Genomic DNA, 19,875 nt, shown 5'->3' on the forward strand with positions numbered 1-19,875 from the left:
TTAAAGTGAGTTGTGTGAAAGCCACAGTGGGTTCTCAGTGAACTGGTAATGACACTGCTACAACCTCAAATGTTGAACTAGAGTCATTACTAAAATTGTACAGTGAGTAATCAGTGTTTACCTACAGGGTCCACAACTGAATTTTCTGTTGTGATAGTGAACATGTTAAAAGTGTCACATAATCTTTGCAGATTGTATCTCTGTGTTAAGGCAGGAAATGATTTGCAAATACAATTATGTTTTCAAAACTAAAGTATTTCTTAGTTGCATACAAATAATTGAATTCTTTATTATTCACATACTAAGTTCAACACATCCTAACAGACTACTGTAAATATAGGAGAAGCAGTATTTATGTTTGCATCTAACTAGAGAGTTGTGCTTCCAGACACCTAACTCTGCACTGATGAATTTCAGGTTTCATCTGCTTTGGTATTTGGATCCAGGGGATGGTTAGAATGGTATGTAAGAAAAGCTGTAAATTCTCTTTACTTGGTGTGAGAAAATTAGCATGGCTGATACCAGTTTGCTTTTCTCCTGCCAGCACTTGAGTTTGAAAGTGTTCATTTTGAAACTATCTCTGTGAATTATAGTAAAGTGAATTTTATGACCTGCTAGAATTTATGTGTATGGTTCCAGAATCTATCTAGAGCACAGCAGGCAAGGTGATTGGACAGGGCTGAACAGGAAATATGAAGAGAGTAGGCAGAATAAGGCTGAAAGGGAGCAGAAGCCTCAAGTGAAGCTCAAGTGAAGGTTGCTGAGTGTGCAGCTAAATGATTTGATCCCTGCACGAGGGCTCACATTCAAGAATTTTAAGGTGTGCGTAGTGGTGATGGTGGGGTACTCAGATGGACAGTTCTGAAACTCATACAGCCTCTATGGTCCCGAAGCAGAAGATGAATTTGAAGGGAGTGAAGCTGAAGGCATGGAAACGAACTGGAAGGCTGTTCCAAAAATCAAGGCAAGAAGTAGGGCCTGGACTAAGGCAGGAGCACTGGGAGAGAGGAGGAGTTGGACTGAGAGACATTTAAAAGGGTGAATTGCTAGGATAGGGTGTGAAGGAGAAGTGCCAGTCTGGAAAGTTTCCTGGGTGTCTGGGCAGGTGAGGGAGAGGAGTGAGACTGTGGGCTCCTTGGGAATAGGGAGCAGAAACAGGCTGGAAGAGAAGATGCTCTGTTGGGTCTTCTGATGCAGAGTGTGGAGGCTGAGAATGTAGAGACAGCAAGATGACAGCGGTGTGGAAATGCCTCATAAGACAAGAGCTGGTCTGTTTGGTTTAGAAAAAAATTTTCTTAGTGACCTTGTCTCTTAGAACCTGAAAACTATTCACTGTCAACCAAATAAGGAAACTATGATTTGGGAAATGGCAACTAGTAAGATCTTCTCGGAGAGTAAGGGGCAAATGTTCTCATTGGAACAGGTGATGATGGAGGGGATGGGGTCAGAGGGTGGTGCTTCTCACCCATCATCCCTCACTTAAAGTGCAGACAGTCCAAGAAATTCTCTTTCGCCTTTCAAGGTTCAGCCTAGGGTCCCCTCGTTTAGGGTCACCTTTTGAGCCTCCCTTTATCCTTCAGGTTGAAGGGGAGAGCTGACCTCTCTCTCCTCTGGGTTGTGGATGTACTTTGAAACACTAGGTGTTTTTTTTCCCTAATCACCCTTGTGGTCTTTCCTGACAGCTGGTGGGTTTTTCAGCGAGTAGGAATTATCTCCATTTTGTTATCCTCAGTATATGGAATTGATCGTATCTAGCTCGTAGAGAGTATTCTGTAGATGTTCGTGAAGTAAATGCAGGAGATTCATAGGCAAGAGAGTAAATTGGAAAGATCAGTAGCCTGGGTAGAGGATAAGGGACCTGGGCTCTGCCGCTACTGGTTCTTTGACCTTGGACAAGCTAGTTAATTTTTCTGCACCTTGGTTTTCTTATAGGCAAAGAAGGAGTTTGAGTGAAAATCTAGGAAATTCTTGAATGGTCTTCAAGAGGTCCCTGGATTTCAGAATTTAGTTGACTTATATATTTAATGTGTATGTGTGTATTTATATGTAGGGTCCCCCTACCCCTCCAACCCCAGGAAAGAACCAAGAACTTTCATCAGACTCTCAAAGCAGTGTGTGACTTAAAAGTAATTAAGGATCACTTGAATAAACTGTGGTGATGGCTCTAGAATTTCTCTATAGGATGGAGTTGGGAGGATTGCTGTATGGTTGGGAGTGGCAAAGGACTAGTCCTGAAATTGTGATTAAATGACAAATGTACTCTAGTTACATGGATTTTTTAAAAATTATTTTTAATTGAAGGATAATTGCTTTACAATGTTGTATTGGTTTCTGCCATACATCAACATATATCAGCCATATATATATATATATATATATATATGAACCTCCCTGCCACCCCATCCCACCCTTCTCGGTTGTCACAGAGCCCCAGTTTGAGTTCTCTTGAGTCATACAGCAAGTTCCCACTGGCTGTCCTTTTTACATACGGTAGTGTATGTTTCCATGCTACTCTCTCCACCCATCCCTCTCCATCCGTCCCACCTCTCCTCCCCTGAACCCCCACGCCTCCGCATCTACAAGTCTGTTCTTTATGTCTGCATGTCCACTGCTGCCCCTGCAAATAGGTTCATCAGTACCATCTTTCTGGGCTCTCTATATATGCATTAATAGACAATATTTGTTTTTCTTTTCTGAATTACTTCACTCTGTATAGTAGGCTCTAGGTTCATCCACCTCATTAGAACGGACTCAGATGCATTCAGTTTTATGGCTAAGTAACATTCCATTGCATATATGTACCACAGCTTCTTTATCCATTCATCTGTCGATGGATGTTGCTCTCATGTCCTAGCTATTGTAAATAATGCTGCAGTTAACATTGGGGTTCATGTGTTTTTTTTTTAGTTACGGTTTCCTCTGGGTATGTGCCCACTTGTGGCATTGTTGGGTCATATAGTAGTTTTATTCCTATATTTTTAAAAAGGAATCTCCATGCTGTCTTCTGTAGTGGCTGTATCAGTTTACATTCCCATCAACAGTGCAAGAGGGTTCCCCTTTCTCCATACCCTCTCCAGAATGTATTCCCTTTTCTCTACACCCTCTCCAGATTTTTTAATGATGGCCCTTCTGACCAGTGTTAGGTGATACCTCATTGTAGTTTTGATTTGCATTTCTCTAATAATGAGCGGTATTGAGCATCCTTCCATGTGTTTGTCAGTCGTGTTTTCTTTGGAGAAATGTCTGTTTAGGTCTTCTGCCTACTTTTTGATGGGATTGCTTTTTCTGGCATCAAGTTGCAAGAGCTGCTTATATATTTTGGAAAGTAAACCTTTGTCAGTTGTTTCATTTGCTAATATTTTCTCCCATTCTGAGGGTTATTTCTTTACCTTGTGCATAGTTTCCTTTGCTGTGCAAAAGCTGTTAACTTTAATTAGGTCCTACTTGTTTATTTATTTTTATTTTCATTACCCTGGGAGGTGGGTCATAGAGGATCTTGCTGTCATCTTTATGTCATAGAGTATTCTGCCTGTGTTTTCCTCTAAGAGTTTTATAGGTATTTATATTTATTTGAGGCAGTGAGTATGGAGATAATGGGGACTGAGAGGAGATGATCTCTGAGCCCCTCCCTCTGTACTGCCAGTTCTCAGAGCTGTTTTAATTCCATATGAGCTGTATGTGATTCTCGTCCTCACTAGTGTTTCATGAGCAGACTGGGCGGGAACATTTGTTTGCTTGCTTTTTACTAAAATTCACTGTAGCAAGGTCAAATGCAGTTGTTTCCAGGCTCTGAGAATTACTTCTGTATGACAGGAGTTGGGATTTTTATTTGATTATTTTGATTAAATATTAATCACACAGAAGCAGAAAATGAACACTAAATAAAAGAAAAACATTCACATCCACAGCCCTCATTTTTAAAGAGGAAAGTGTTATAATTAGACCAGTTTAGCAACTGTTGGCAGCTATTAACAGACATTGGCTATCCTGTACTGGAATGTACAACATAATTTATTAAATATATTCCCAGCCTTTGGAAAGTTTTCTTTTGTGTCATATAATAACTTGAGGAAGATGTCACATTTAATTTTCAAAAGTGCTTTGCAAAGATCAAAGCTTACTTTACCAATGGTGATGGTGGCAACAATGGCATTAGGAAATAGCAGTAAAAGTATGGGATGGTCCTAAGTGGACACCCAGCTAGTGAGAGGTGGGGCTGGGATTTAGAATCCAGAAAACATGAGTCTTAGGCTTGCATCGTAACCAGTCTAGTATATTGCTTTCCTAAAGAGAAGTTCCTTTTCTCTATAGCACTTTACTTTTGAGACCTCAGAATAACATATATAGAATAATTCTTGCATTTATGCTTAGTATCAAGACCTGCACAAGATAATTTGGACCCACTTGAACACAAATAGATACTCTACTCTTCTGAAAAATGCGGATGTGTTTCTCATAGTTCGTAACTTTCTTGACACAGAAATAATTTGTTCATTTTGTCTGGTTGTACTGCTTTGCTTTCCCCACAGAAGAAGTGCCGATAATTATGGTATTCAAAGCAACGACAGGTATTTTAGGAAAGAAAGGTGCAAACGTGTTGCTGGAAATGGCCCTGAGCCACACTGTATCCTAATGGGGTAATTCACTGTATGAGACGAGAACTGCAAAGAAACTTCAGGTAATGAGTTCTGTTGACTTCTTAGGAGAAGGTGAGATATTTTGTTATTCTGAAACTGAGCATCTGGTTGGATTTAGAGTAAGGCTTCATTGTCAGACAGTTGTGTGCTTGGGTGAAACCAGATCTCTGCGCTGCTTCTGGTTGCCCTGAGCTAGTCTACAGGTCTGTCCTTCCGTTTGAATTACCCAGCTAAGCACCGCCAGGCCCACACTCCCAGCTGTGTCCTCTGGGGCCTGGCTTTTCCTCCGTGACCCCACAGGGCGCGTGCTCTGACTATAGGGACCATGGTGCAGCACCCCTGTCTGTGGCGTCAGCTGCGAGGCGGCAGCTTCCTGCTGCAGAACCTTCTGGGACTGCTCAGCTTTTCTGCCACATGGGGTTCAAGCCTGCAGCCACCTGACTGCCCTTTCAGAACCTCCCTTCCTGGAAGGAACTCTTCCCCAGGAATTCCCGTTGCATCCAGCTCCCAGTTCAGGAATCCAGAGCCTTCTCATTGCTCCGGGAGAGAGTTAAGAGAGAAAGGTTCAAAGTAGATAACCGAAGGAGGTAAAACCATAATTAATTTGCATTTCTTGGCGGACCTGTGTGCTGGTCCCCATGGTTCCTCTTCTTCTTCTCTATGTCCACAGCTTCCTTAACTCAGGGCTTTGAAAGGACTTTGAAAAGAGCTATGACAAACTGGTTCTGCACGGTTGACTCATTTTCCTCACAAATTACAATATCAACAGCACTGAATGTGCTGGATTAGCAGAGGGTGAGAATTAGCCAGAAGGTCCCATGAAGAGAAGAGTTAAAATGGGTGGCTTTATTCGTATACAGTGTTGCCATTCTGTTTTTGTAGACTTTTCATTTCACAGCTTTTAAACTGACTAATGGGGATGGATGGAAAAAATAAAGAGCTCAAGCTAGATAAAAATTATCATTAGGGGGGAAGTTTGATGGGGGAGTGCCACTGTGTATGTTGTCTCTAGGTTTGGGGAGATAAGCAACTCTTTCTCATACTTAATATTTAATTTTCATAATGGACCTCTTCTTCAATTATTCATTCATTCCTCACTGTGGCAGGCTAATCTCTTTACATATCTTTACACATATTATCCCTAATCCTCACAACAGTTTTGCAAGGTAAGTATTAGTCATTCGTTTCAGTAAAAAATATTTTTGTGTTAAGTGGTTGTAGGAACCTGGCTGTGAGCTCAGTGATGGGAATAGAACAGTGAAGAAGCAACTTCCTTGCCCTTAAGGTATTCTCCATTGTTGGATGGGAAAGACAGACAAATGAACAGGTCATTAGAATGCCTTGTTATGTTGTTTCTAAAAAATATTTATTTGGGTCTTAGTTATGGTGTGTGGGCTCAGTAGTTGTGGTGCTTGGGCTTAGTAGTTGTGGTGCTCAGGCTCAGTAGTTGTGGTGCACAGGCTTAGTTGCTCCACAGCATGTGGGGTGTCCTGAAACAGGGATGTGACCTGCATCCCCTGCATTGCAAGGCAGGTTCTTAACTGCTGGATCACCAGGGAAGTCTCTGCCTTGTTATATTCTTACACACTCTTCAGGTGTGATGTGAATTTGTGCAAATTTTTTGAAGAGTGATGGTTATACCTTAGTCTGTCCCATCTTGGAATCCTTTCTATAGAAATACCTGCACACTATTGAAAAGGTATTTGGCAAGAATGCTAATGGCAGCATTGCTGTAGCAAAATGAAAAAACTCACCAGCAAGGGAATGGTTAAGTCATCATGTTCTATCACATTGGAATGTGGTACAACATTCAAATGAATAAAGAAGATCTGTATGTGTTGATATCACTATCTGTGATATTTTGTTAAATGACAAAAGCATATTTGTAGAAAAATCTGTATAATAGAAACACATTACCTAAAATAATGATCATTTAAAAAAAATCCTTCAAGAGTCACACCAGATTCTTACCTCGGGTTTCCTTTAGGCAGAAAGTGAGAGAGCTGTGTGTGTGTGTGTATGGGTGGCGGGGGAGTGCAGCTTTTATGTATTTCTATAATATTTCAGCTGACAAGATAAATATGAGTCCTTCTGAAATATTTTAAATAGTAGATAAATTTTTAAACAAGGTGGTAGGTGCTAGGGCAGAGTGATGTCCAGGGTCGTGTGGGGACACAAAGAACCCAGTCTGGAGCAGGGAGATGGTCAGAGAAGGCTCTGGGTGGGAATCAGCCAGGCTGAGTTCAGGATGAACATACTCAAGTGTTTGGCGAGAACAGAGAACAAGAACTTCCTGCTCAGGAGTATCCTGGAGCTTGCGGGTGGGCAGTGGTGGAGCCGGCCCCTCCACACTGTAGCAGCCAGTCCAGATGGCCCTGGGTGCTTCCTCCTCCTTCAGCTTCCCCAGTGCGTCGGCCTCTGTTCCTAAATAGGTCACCGTTTCTGCCTCTTCTCTAGCTCCCCTGCTGCTGTCTTAGCTGAGGCCTCCCATTTCTTACCTGGATGATTGAGAACCCTCCCCTTTGTGGATCTCCTGGCCCCTGTCTCTGCCCACTGTCCTCCTACTCCAGTCTGACCTTCACATTGCTGTGTGACCTGCTAAAGATGCAGTTTTGACCTGCTTTCTTCCTTAAACTTGTCCAATGATCCTTCATGGACTTTGGAATCTAGCTAACCCTTGTAAAGCATACACACAGAAGCCCTGCCCACCTCTCCCACCTTCCTCACATGTCACTCTTATTCCTATTGTCTGGAATTTTTTTTTTCTTTATAAATGCTACTCTTCTTATCAAACAAAGGATGGATGTAGGTAGGGAAAGAAAATCCATGATGTGGATTTAGTAGTTGGTTGTCAGCCTATTAACCTGCAGATATTCTAACTTGTTACACCTCCTTCTGAGAATTAATGTCTATATGTCACACTATTTGAGGCAACAATTTAGAAATTAAGACATTTCAAGGCCAGTTTCAAGGTCAGTCTTCTTACTGCCCTAGAGGATATTTCCTTTTGTAAATATATTTGGATGGATGTTTTTAACAGCAGGTCATTCTCCACGTGGACGGCTTGAGGATTTGGCATTAATTTGTGTACTTGTCTATTCCAAATCCGGATACACCCCACCTTTATAGAATACACACTGTTCTAAAAACACTACAGTGACCAATCATTATTTGCTTTGACTAAACTTAGAGTTGGTGGATGGACCTGATGTATAACGATAGACACAAAACTGCGTGATAGTCCTCTGAAAGTCACTTTAAGACATGATACATATTATCCTTCTGTCTCATCTACAGATATTATATCTTTGTTATTTTTCTATCCTTGAATGACAATACGTAGTCCTTCTAAGTAAGTAACAAGAACTGGTTTCAGCTTGTTAATTTTCAGAAATGTTTATGCTTACATTCAACGCCTCTGTGAAATGATAGACTATCGTTTGGCTCCCTCTGGTGGACAATTGTATGAAAAAATCAAACTACATATAGTTTTGTGGGAAGGGAACAGGCTGTAAATTTGGTGTTTTACCATTTGCATTAAAATAAATAACAGAAGTAGTAGAACACATAGCTATACCAATGCTGTTGCTATTTCTCTTGTTATTGAGTAGTGATACTGCTGTGAAAAAAACAAATTTGAAGCTGACTTCACCCCATAACTTTAGAACAGTACTACATTAGGATAAGGCTCATGCTAAAATTCACCAATGTAGTTAATTCATGAGTCTCAATATTACTTCACAGATTATCCTGGAATTCTCCAACAGCTAGCCTTTTCCCTAAATAATACATATTTTTGGAAATTTAACCAATGACTATTTTTATCATGAAATCTGTTTATTCTGGTAAATTTATTATTTGTTTACGGTCTTCTGAATTTATAGACTCACTGAAGATGCTTTATCTTTATTATGGAATATTTATTATGGATATCAAGTGTTACCTAGGTGTTTTATTTTTATATTTGTTTGTGCTTCAGCAGTTAAACCAGAAGAAATTGCATAAAAGGTTTTGATTAAATTTCATGTGTATATAATACGTTTATTTTGTGTTTTATTAACAGTTCACATTTATTGTGTCAAGCATTTGATAGGCATTGTCTCATTTAATTTTCAGTAATTCTGTGAGACGGGTTGTTATTATCCACGTGATAAAGGCGGGTGCCTAAACCCTGCAGGTGTTCTCAGCTCACAGTTTGTAACCACAGCAACATTCTGCCTCCTGAAGTAGGTGTTACGGAAGTGTATATGTGGCTAATACCCTTATGAATAGCCTAGTACTGGAAACTTCACATTTCCATCTTTGAACTGAAGAATTCAAAGATTACCTCAACCCAGAGATACATTTTTACCTTTTCTCCTTCTTTTTTTCCCCTCATTGTGAACAGACTGTGTAGTAGAACCTCTTCCCATTTTGTTTAGAGAGTTAAGACAATTTATGATCTTTTCATTTCTGTTTAAATTTAAACATAAATGTAAAATAATTTATGTTTTCTCTGTGGTTTCATGAGAAAAATACATTTTAGCTCACTGACTTCCTCACTAAGTCTTTGAAAGAGATGCTGTTTGGTACAAACATGGGAAGGAAGGTACAATTTCTAGGTGCTAATGCTAAAGCTCTGTCAGAGCACACAGAGGGTGCTGAAGATATTTATAAAGAATTTTTGAACCAGATACAGATAATTAAGGTAATGTAGGAAAATCTTTTTCTAGAATTAGAATAAGATAATTTTCTTAAAGTTGACATTTGTAAGAATCAGTTCAGTTCAGTCGCTCAGTTGTGTCCGACTCTTAGCGACCCCATGAATTGCAGCACCCAGGCCTCCCTGACCATCACCAACTCCCGGGGTTCACTCAGACTCACGTCCATCGAGTCGGTGATACCATCCAGCCATCTCATCCTCTGTCGTCCCTTTCTCCTCCTGCCCCCAATCCCTCCCAGCTCAGAGTCTTTTCCAATGAGTCAACTTTTTGCATGAGGTGGCCAAAGTACTGGAGTTTCAGCTTTAGCATCATTCCTTCCAAAGAACACCCAGGACTGATCTCCTTAAGAATGGACTGGTTGGATTAAGGTTGGCATTTGTAAGAATAGCCACCCTATAAATACTTTACATGCATTATCTTTTTAATTCTTATAATAAGGTAAGGATTATTAATAGTCTAAATTATTATAAGCAGTATCCAGATGAGAAAATGGAAACCCAAAGAATTTAACTAGTTTGTGTAAGGATATATGGCCAATAAACGGTGAAGTCAGGATTAGCACTCACATGGTCTGGCTTGAGAGCCTACCCCATGAATTACTGTGCTGCACAGCAGTGCTGTCAATAGAACTTTCTGTCATAGTGGAAGTGTTTCATGTCCGTATCATCCAGTGCAGTAGCCACTAGGCACGTGGGCTACTGAGCACTTGCAGTGTAGCTAGTCCAACTAAGGAATTTGATTTTTTGTTTTTAAAATGTGAATTCATTTACATTTAAACAGCCTCTCTGTGTCTTGGAGAAGGAAATGGCAGCCCACTCCAGTATTCTTGCCTGGCAAATCCCATGGACGGAGGAGCTTGGTGGGCTACAGTCCACAGGTCACAAAGAGTCGGACACGACTGAGCGACTTCACTTCTGTTTCTGGTGGCTACTGTTTTGGACAGTGCAAGAGCGTACAGGGTCTTTCAGATCATGTAGAAGTCGAAATATGAGACCTTTAGGACTCACTTGCCTAACTCCTTGTTTTTACTGGTCAAGAAATGGCAAACCAGATGGTTAGTCGTTTGCTTAGCATCATGAAGTTAAAGCAAGGGACGAAATTACAACCCGAATGTTTATACTTCTCAGTTATAGCTCTTCCCATTCTGCATTTTGTGTGGTATCTACAAACTTACATTTATGCTGCTGTTGTTAATATTAGCTAGTAAAACTAGTTTTTGAAAATTATTTGTTTAATGAAATGCATGTCTAATAAACCCTGTCCTCTTTTCTCAGGTAATAGAAACGTTATCGCGACTTTCTCGCACACCTATAGCGTTGGCCACAGGAATCAGGTAAGCTGCTTTCTCTGTGGTTCGCGTGTCCTGTTCAGTTCAGTGAAGTGACTGTTTATCAAATAGTTACTGTTTGTAAAGCACTTTGCACACAGGGACTGCATCTCATTCACTCAGAATACCTAGTCTATAAGTACTCAATAGACATTTGAAATTTGTTGAGCAAGTAAGAACTTATTCGTAGAGTTGAATAAAGCACCTTGGCTAAATATTGTTCTCAATTTACTGGTGACAATCACTGATACGTTTATTTATTTTTTTAACTGCCTCTAACATTTCTATACAGGTGATTCATTAAGACAAATGCTTAATTAAATAAATATTTTAAAAGATGTTGTAGTACATTTATATCCTATAAGCCATAAGGAGTCACAATTTTCAGGCATTTTAAGAATTAATCAGACAACCAAAATGATATATGTACAAAGAGATATACTGAAGGTTTGGTACCAAATGAAATCTTGGAATTATAATTGACCCTTGAATAGTGTGGGCATTAGGGGCACCCACTGTCCACACATTTGAAAATTTGAGTACAACTTACAGTTAATACTTGGCATCCTCTGTTCCTCTGCATCAGGGGTTTCAACCAACTGTGGATTGTATAGTATGTACTACTGAAAAAAAGTCAGTTTATAAGTGGATCTGTGCAGGTCAGACCCTCTTGTTCAAAGGTCAACTGTAAATTGGTTTAATTCTACTTTTTCTACGCAGTGAAATATTACGCAGTCAAGAAGTATGGAAATGGAGATACAGATGTTGTGTTGGGCCTTTTCTGTTTAAAATACAGCATATTCAAGTGAGTTCAGGTAGAAAGTTGTATTGTTAATGATGTTAGAAATAACAGAAAAGCAGTTTCAGCAGTCACACAGCCAGGCGACATGGAAGTGGAATGGATCTCATTTCTCATGCGATTTCCTCAGGAGTCTATAATTGTCTCTAGCTGTTACAGGGCTCTGTGAACCTCTGACTCGTCTTCTGTTGCTTCCAATTTTCTGTTCACGTTTAGTTTCTAACAGAGGGGATACAGTCATGTCTACAGGGTTAATCAGCTGTGACTGGGCAGCCCAGTCCTCGGGTACAAAGCATAGTGACCTTGGGGAGGATGCCCCGCAGACCCTTTCTCAGAAACAGACCATGAATTTGACAGCTTTCTACAGAGGGAGTCTGTAGGTTGGAGAAATGTTGCATACCCTGTCATTTCCTCTTCAATTTATGATTTATCTTTCCATGTCAGCATATATTTTGTTATATGCAAGCAGAAGATTTTGAAATAGCATGTTTTTATCTTTATGTGTTAATTAACCATATTTAGATAGCATATTCAAAAGCAGAGACATTACTTTGCCAACAGAGGTCCATCTAGTCAAGGCTATGGTTTTTCCAGTGGTCATGTATGGATGTGAGAGTTGGACTGTGAAGAAGGCTGAGTGCCGAAGAATTGATGCTTTTGAACTGTGGTGTTGGAGAAGACTTGAGAGTCCCTTGGACTGCAAGGAGATCCAACCAGTCCATTCTAAAGGAGATCAGTCCTGGGTGTTCTTTGGAAGGACTGATGCTAAAGCTGAAAGTCCAGTACTTTGGCCACCTCATGCAAAGAGTTGACTCATTGGAAAAGACTCTGATGCTGGGAGGGATTGGGGGCAGGAGGAGAAGGGGACGAGAGAGGATGAGATGGCTGGATGGTGTCACCGACTCAATGGACGTGAGTTTGAGTGAACTCTGGGAGTTGATGATGGACAGGGAGGCCTGGGTGCTGCAATTCATGGGGTCACAAAGAGTTGGACACGACTGAGCGACTGAACTGAATTGAACTGATATGGTTAATTCTGAAAGGATACATAGCAGTTTTTCTTTTTTTCCTTTTTAATTACTCGTATTTATAATTTCAGTTTTTACTACAATGGACTTGTTTATAAGAATATAATAAAATGTGTCGAGATATTTATTTTAAAAAAGGGTTTTGAAACTGGCATTTCTCACACATTTTAATTTATTTGAAAAATGTATGTTCCTTAAATGTCCTAAGTATTAAGTTAATCTGTAAACCAATGTGAAATATTTTCTCTATACTAAATATAATTATTTAGTGCTTATTTGTTATTTTGATGGGTCCTCTTGTTTTTATGAAACATATGACATGCTGGCTGTATGTAAAGAAAATGTAAAACTTTTGGCACCATAGTATAATCACTGTGATTTTGTTAGATGTAAATTTAGGTCATTATGTTGTTGTTCTGAACAAAGATCAAAGCGTGAGACAAACAGGGGAGTCAATGGCTAGGAACAGGGCATAAATTAAAGTGATTTTCTTTGACCAGGGGACAAAGAAAACACCATACTCTCCTTGAGGCCTGTTTGACTCATTTGTCCAATAGATGAAATTACAAAAATATGGCTTATATAGTTTATGGTCTGAGTAGAAAAGTATATCAGAGTCAGTGATCATGTATAGAGGACATGACATTTTTTACTTCTGATTTTTTTATTGATACTAGTAAACTGAGTCATGCTTGGAGGATTGTTACCAAATTATTTGTCAGATCAGATTCTCGAAGTGCAAAGAGACAATGTGGAAGATAAGGGCCCACTCTGAACTGGGAAGCTGCAGCGGGCAGTGAGGCGAGCCTGCAAGCGTGTGGCTGGTGGGAAATGGTGAGCACCTTAGCACGTCTGCAACCACTCACATGACTGTAGTGACCAGCAGTGATTGCTGCAGGGGTTTTGGGGTAGCAGGTGCCACAGCCTTCCTGGGGGACCCTGACACAGCCACAGGGTCCCACACTTGGGGAGAAACCCCCGATGTCATGTGAAACATGGTGACTGACCTGACCCCTTTGGGTGCAGTTGGACTTGAGTGTTTAGTGAGTGGTAAATGTCCAGCCTCCTTGTTGCTCATTCACTCATTTTTCTTCCCTCTCTCCTAGGCCCTTCCCAACAGAAGAAAGCATTAATGATGAGGACATCTACAAAGGCCTGCCTGATTTAATAGAGTATGTTGAGCGTTTCCAGCAAAATTTCAGCAAAATTAACACCAGTGCCAATTTTTGCATCCTTTGTGAATTGTAACAATATGTGTTCAAGTAGCTATCTAAAGGGGAACCATGGCTTAATAATTAAGACATGTAAGAATTAACCTCAAACTCCTGATGGAAATGTTCACAAGAAAATGTACTTCAAGTGGCTTTTAATTCCTGTTGTGTATCTTGCATTGTGTGAGTCTCTATGGAGAGTAAAGAAACAGACGGTGATGAAGTTAACATTTGGAAGTTTCTCAAAGGCATTATAGAGGTAGTAGACGAACCTGGAATCAGGAAAATAAGAAACAATCAGAGAGAGAAGTAGCATCTACCATCAGACTTGTAGGACAGAGAATGCTTGCTCTGCAAGTTCAAGGGTAGATGAGATTAGTGTGCGAGGGCGTTATTCAGGGATGTTTCATCAGACGGTGTTGATTCTGAACAGAGAATCCTTTTGGGCCATATTATTAAATAGTCAGGAGAGGCTAAAGGTCTTTGCAGCTGATTATCTCCTGCTGATTGAGTGACTTGTGCAGATTACAAATAAATATAAAATGTGATCCTCACCCCTCAGGGAACTGATGCCAAAGATCAGGTATGTTTGCAGAGAATTGTAATAAGACATAGATTCTGCTCCAGGAGAGATTCAGGTCCTATGGAAATTCATCCACTTATCCATCCTGATAACTCCAGCTCGAGGAGCTTGTTCTTACTGTAGGACTTTTACACTTGCTGTGCCTTCTGCCCTTGTGGCTGACCCCTCACCATTCAAGTTTTCACTCAGATGGCCCTCCCAGCAAAGCCTTCCTGACTACCCTACCCAAAATTGTCACCCCACTTCCCTTGCCTTGTGTTTTTATGGTTCTCGCCTCTGCCTGAGGTAGTCTCGGTTTGCTTCACGGACTGTCTATCTCCTCATGAGAGCACCGACTTCACGAGATCAGGGGCTTTACCTTGTTCTTGGCTATTTTCCTAGCACTTCAAACAGTGTCTGGTATCTACTAGGCTCTCAGTAAACATCAGTTTTCTGAATAAATAGGCCAAAGCTGCACTGAGCATCTACCTCTTCCAGGTGTGATATTTCAGGCTTGAGCTGTCCATCAGGAAACATCTATCAGTTCCTAGAAGCCTGTGCTAACCGTGTTTCCACACACTCTCTCATGTAACACCACCTTATGAAGTTGTTACTAGTATCACCACAGTTTACAAATGAGAAAAAAATGAGTCTTGAAAAGCTAAGTAACTTGCTCAAGATCGTATTGCTAGTAAATAGTAGTCTTTGGGTTTGAACCCATGCAATTCTTATTCTGGCTCACTGCATTGACTCCCACAAGCACCCTGCATTGCTCCTCCAAGAACTTTCAGCTGGAGAGCTCTGTGATAGGAGCCACAGGGCCGGCCAGCAGCTCTCCTGGAGTAGGCTGCATGTGGATGGGCCACAAAGTTTAGTACTTCAAATGTCCATCAAGAATGGTTTCTTATTGGGCCTTCCCTGGCAGTGCAGTGGTTAAGATTCTGTGCTACCATATCAGGGGGTCTGGGTTTGATCCCTGGTCATGAAACTAGATCCCGCATGTTATGCTGCAACTTAGACCTGGAGCAGCCAAAAAAAAAAAAAAAAGGAAGAAGAAGGAGGATTTCTTAATTCTATTTAAAATCTCCTAGAATTTACTAATCTTCAGCAAAGTCATTACTGAGTGTCTCACTGAATTGGCTATAGTCTTCATCAAGTGACTATAAAATTACTGGTAATATAATTAAATTCTTTGTAGTCTTAAAAAGAATATTATTATTTCCAGTGCTATGATGACATTTTTTAACCTCCAGCATTTGTCACGTATACTTACTCATTCCTATAATCTTGCTCATCTTGTTCTGTTGATGTCAGAATTAGTCTATAAGGATGCAAGTTTAGAGAAAACCTAGGTCCCCAACCTGGCTGCCCTGGGAGATGCAGTCAGCTTCCCCTCTCCACCTGGAGTTGGAGGTCTAAATGTCATGTGTTTCCTGCAGCTGCTTGCATTTGAGTTTGCCATAAGGTCTTGATCTTCAGTCTTGGCTTTGTGATGAGCTCTGTGGCTTCACACGCTTCACTTGTCACCACTGGGGGTGAATCTCCTGAAGGGAGGCCCCCGGAACAAACAGTGGTCTGCTCTGCTCTGCACTGCAGGGGGAAACACTCCCTCCTGATGTGGAGAGAGGCTGACACAGGATGGCATGGGGAGCATGTGAGATGGCTAAACTGTACCCTGTCCTTGCTCCTCCAGCCTACATGACCGGAGTGTCAGATGTAACCATATACAGATGGCCTGGACACAGGAAAGCTAATATAGATGGTTGTTGATCTATTGGCCACTTGAAAAATCACAGCTCCTTCCTTCATCGCCCCTCTTCATTTTATGCAAATCAGAAATTATTGACCAAACTGTTATCAAGAAACAGCTTTACTATGGGATTGAATAACAAAACCCAAGCTGTTCCAGCCCTGTCGTGATGTGTGTGGGTACGTGTGTCCCTCCTGCAGTTCTTAGAGAAAAATCTGTGTGGATTTATACATACATGCCTCCGCTCTCATGGGAAATAGTCAATAGCAAGAATTAGGCAGGATGATGTCATTTTTTGTTTGTTTGCTGTTTGTGTTGTTGTTGTTGTTTGGTGGGGGGCGAGTTGGGGGGTCTGAGGCAGGAAATGGATTTCACAGCCTGTCTTCCTTCTGAACAGGATCCCCTTTGATATAGAACCTGTTGCTTTATCTTGTTTTTAAATCTCAGTTCCTTCATGACCTCATCAAACCTTCTTATCCTTTGATGGGTTATGGAAAGTGCTCAAACCAGTTGAACTGCCCCACTGTTCTCAGAGGAGGCTGCCTGCCTAAGCCCCTCAGTATGGAAATTCTGGAACTGCCAATATGACTCACCATCTCCCTAGTTTTCCAGAGTAGAAAGCTGAGAAGCATCCTTCACCCCTTCCTCCCTCTCCCTAATCCAGATTGGTCCCCAAGTCTGCTTGGTTGTACATCACACAGTCTCTATGTTTCTTTCCTTACCTGCCTTTACCCTAGTTATGGTGCTCGTTACCTCCCACCCCATCGCTCTGTCTGACTTCTTCACTCTCCACACGACCCCTCTATAACCCCACTATGGTCCCTAGTTGCCCAGGTAAGGTTCAGCTCACAGAGGACAGGGCTCTTCTCAAATTGGTTCAGCCCTTCTTCTCTGGTTCTCCCCTCACTCACCTGGACGGGACTCCACCCTTCACATTGCCAGGCTCTGGACACCTGCCTGCCTTCACACAGCTTGGCATCCTTTGTCTGAATACTCATCCCATCTTCTCATTCAGTGTGTCATCCCTGAGGGCAGCAACTGTGTCTGCCTCATCTGCAGCTATATCTCCTGGAACATGGTATTTATTCCCCAAATACACGTTGACTAAATAAATACACTGCCGATGCAGTTCGGATGTAATATCTTCTGTGAAGCCTTCCCTGACTTCCTTAGTCAGAGTATCGCTTACTCTTTCCTCTGCATCATAGAATTCTGTGTTTCTGTGCTGTTTTCCACATTAGGCTATGGGAGAGCGGATCTAGGCATTCTTCTGGATCTTCTGGATCTGGCAATCAGTATGTTCTTTGTAAAAATCAGGTAGGTGGGTAGACAGAAGGACAAGTCATCTGGGAATGAGTTTTCTCAGAGCAGAGTTCTCTGTAACTTCTCTTACCACTAGATTCCTCTCCCTTAAGGCACCTTTCTTTCTTCTGGGTATTTGACAGTTCCTTTCTGTCAAATGCCTCCAAATAACTCTTCCTGACAAACATAGACAACCTTGTGATTGCCCCCTACTTTGAAAAATGCTCCGAGTTGCAGAGTGACATTTATACTTACAATGTTTTTATTTTTGTACATATCAATTTATAATGTTCTATCTGCACAGGCCCAAGAGAAATGCTAAGGGCTGGCAGTATTGGAGGAATGGAATTTCTTTTCCGAGAGAGGTTAATGCTTCTTTCTAACACACTTTAATTTATTAATCTCAGTTCTTTGGCATTATTTGTTAGTAGAAGCTATTTATGGAACTCTTGAACAGAAAGGAAAAACTCGAGGAGTAATGATAGAATGGGTGATAGGTAGAAGCAACTGTTTTTACTTTGACTGAACAGGTTTACTGTCTCACATGAAGAGTTTAGGGATGATACATCAATCAGTCACTGTGGAAGCATTCATGGAAGCTTTAAAAATAGAGGTTATTTCCACTGCTGGTAGACTAGCAGACAAATTTAAAAGGCTTTTAAAAATGTCTTGTGGCCTTGGGACCTTTTCTTTAAGCAAAATACAAATAAAACAGATAAAGAAGGAATCTGACTCAAAGGGAACCTATGGGTATCCTTTGAGTGGCCTTGAAGGAACATGGTTTGAAAATGATTATACTAGATATTGATGAGTATAAGCAACAGAAATTAATGCTTTAAAAAGATTATTTATAACATAGCAACTCCTTCCCAACTCCTCTGTCTTCTCCATAGTATATCCTTTAATACAGATGATGAAACTGAGACTTTATTTTTGGCCAAGGCATGTGAGATCTTAATTTCCCAGCCAGGAAATGAACCTGGGGCCAGGGTGGTGAAAATGCCTGGTCCTGGCCACTGGACCACCAGGGAATTCCCATGAGGCCTTGAGATATGAACAGTGGGAGGCAGTAAAATAGAGCAGGAAGAGAGGAGGATAGTTAGGTAGCATCACCCACTCAATGGACACGAAGAGCAAATTCTGGGAGGTCGTGGAGGACAGAGGAACTCGGAGTGCTGCAGTCCATGGATCCACAGAGAGTCGGAGACGACTTAGCAACTGAACAACAATAACAATAATAGAGCAGTTAAATCACCCAGAGTGTAAGATAGCCTGAATTTTAAATCCTAGCTTTGCCCTTTGATGAGCTGTGTCATTCTGGGCAAGTCAAAGAATCTTTTGTTCTCTCAAAATCCTTGCCACTATGACTGACCACCTGTTAACAGGTAGACCAACATGCCTACCTGTTAACACAGTAAATGCTGGGCCTGGGCAAATGAGGATAATCCATGCAGAGTGATGTAGTAAAGGCCCAGTGAGTGTTAGCTCATTACCATCACTGTCGGATTCTGTGGTTTGTTGTTGTTCTTATCAGGAGGGACAGAACTGGAATGTGAGCCTTTCACTCGTTCCACTCTAGTTGATCCGGATTTTCTACTAAAATCCAGTAAGCTGTTTCTCACTATTATGTTTACCGCATGATAGAAAATGACATTTGTGTTGTGCCCTTTGTTTCAGTGAAGCCCACGTGGAAGATGAAGAGGGTCTGTACGACTGTGTGTATGGGGAGGATGACGGTGGCGAGGTATATGAGGACCTGATGAAGGCAGAGGAAGCGCCGCAGTCGGTAGGACTTTGGCTTCGCTAGGACTTTTTAAGTTACTCTGAGTATTTAATAAGGAAAGTGATTACTTGAAGGACTAATTAATATAATAATTATAATGAATACAATATTTATGCTATAATTAAAATTGTAATAAATACAGTAGTTATAATTAGTTTAACTTCTGCTGGAGTCGCCTTTTGTTTTCTTTTTTTTAATCTTGCTTTTAACTATATAACCATGACTTACTAGTCTGAATCATTTTATTAGGAAAGTGATTATTTGCATGGTTAACTAATATGATAATTATAATTAATAAAATAAAATAATATTCATGTAATAAGTATATTAATTGCAATTGTAATGCAATGATTGTAATTAATATAATAGTTAAAATTATTTAGGTAACTTCTGCTGGAATCATTTTTTTTGTTTTCTTTTTTATGTTTTAAAAAGTGTTAGTCGCTCAGTCGTGTCAGACTCTTTGTGACCCCCATGGACTGTAGCCTGTCAGGCTCCTCTGTCCATGGAATTCTCCAGGCAGGAATACTGGAGTGAGTAGCCATTCCCTTCTCCAGGGGATCTTCCTGACCTAGGGGTTGAACCCAGGTCTCCCACATTACAGGCAGATGCTTTACCATCAGAGCCATCCCTTTTTATGTAGAACTGTATAACTGTGTCATACTGTTGCATTTGGAGGCATGTGAACACGATGTTGGGCTTCCCAGGTAATGCTAGTGGTAAAGAACCTATCTGCCCAAGCAGTAGACACAGGAGATATGAGTTCAATCCCT

General features: G+C 40.9%; 1 protein-coding gene across 1 annotated transcript in view; it reads left to right on the forward strand.

The window, feature by feature from the left end:
* The window catches only part of VAV3 (vav guanine nucleotide exchange factor 3), a 425,860-nt gene that overhangs the window by 181,467 nt on the left and 224,518 nt on the right, over window positions 1-19,875 (forward strand). Inside the window, exons 3-5 of the mRNA XM_052637052.1 lie at window positions 10,615-10,673; window positions 13,601-13,666; window positions 18,997-19,105. Coding sequence (XP_052493012.1) covers window positions 10,615-10,673; window positions 13,601-13,666; window positions 18,997-19,105 — 234 coding nt within the window. The remainder of the gene's footprint in view (window positions 1-10,614; window positions 10,674-13,600; window positions 13,667-18,996; window positions 19,106-19,875) is intronic.

This window comes from Budorcas taxicolor, chromosome 3 (genome assembly GCF_023091745.1).
Source record: "Budorcas taxicolor isolate Tak-1 chromosome 3, Takin1.1, whole genome shotgun sequence".
In the NCBI taxonomy this organism is placed as follows: domain Eukaryota; kingdom Metazoa; phylum Chordata; class Mammalia; order Artiodactyla; family Bovidae; genus Budorcas; species Budorcas taxicolor.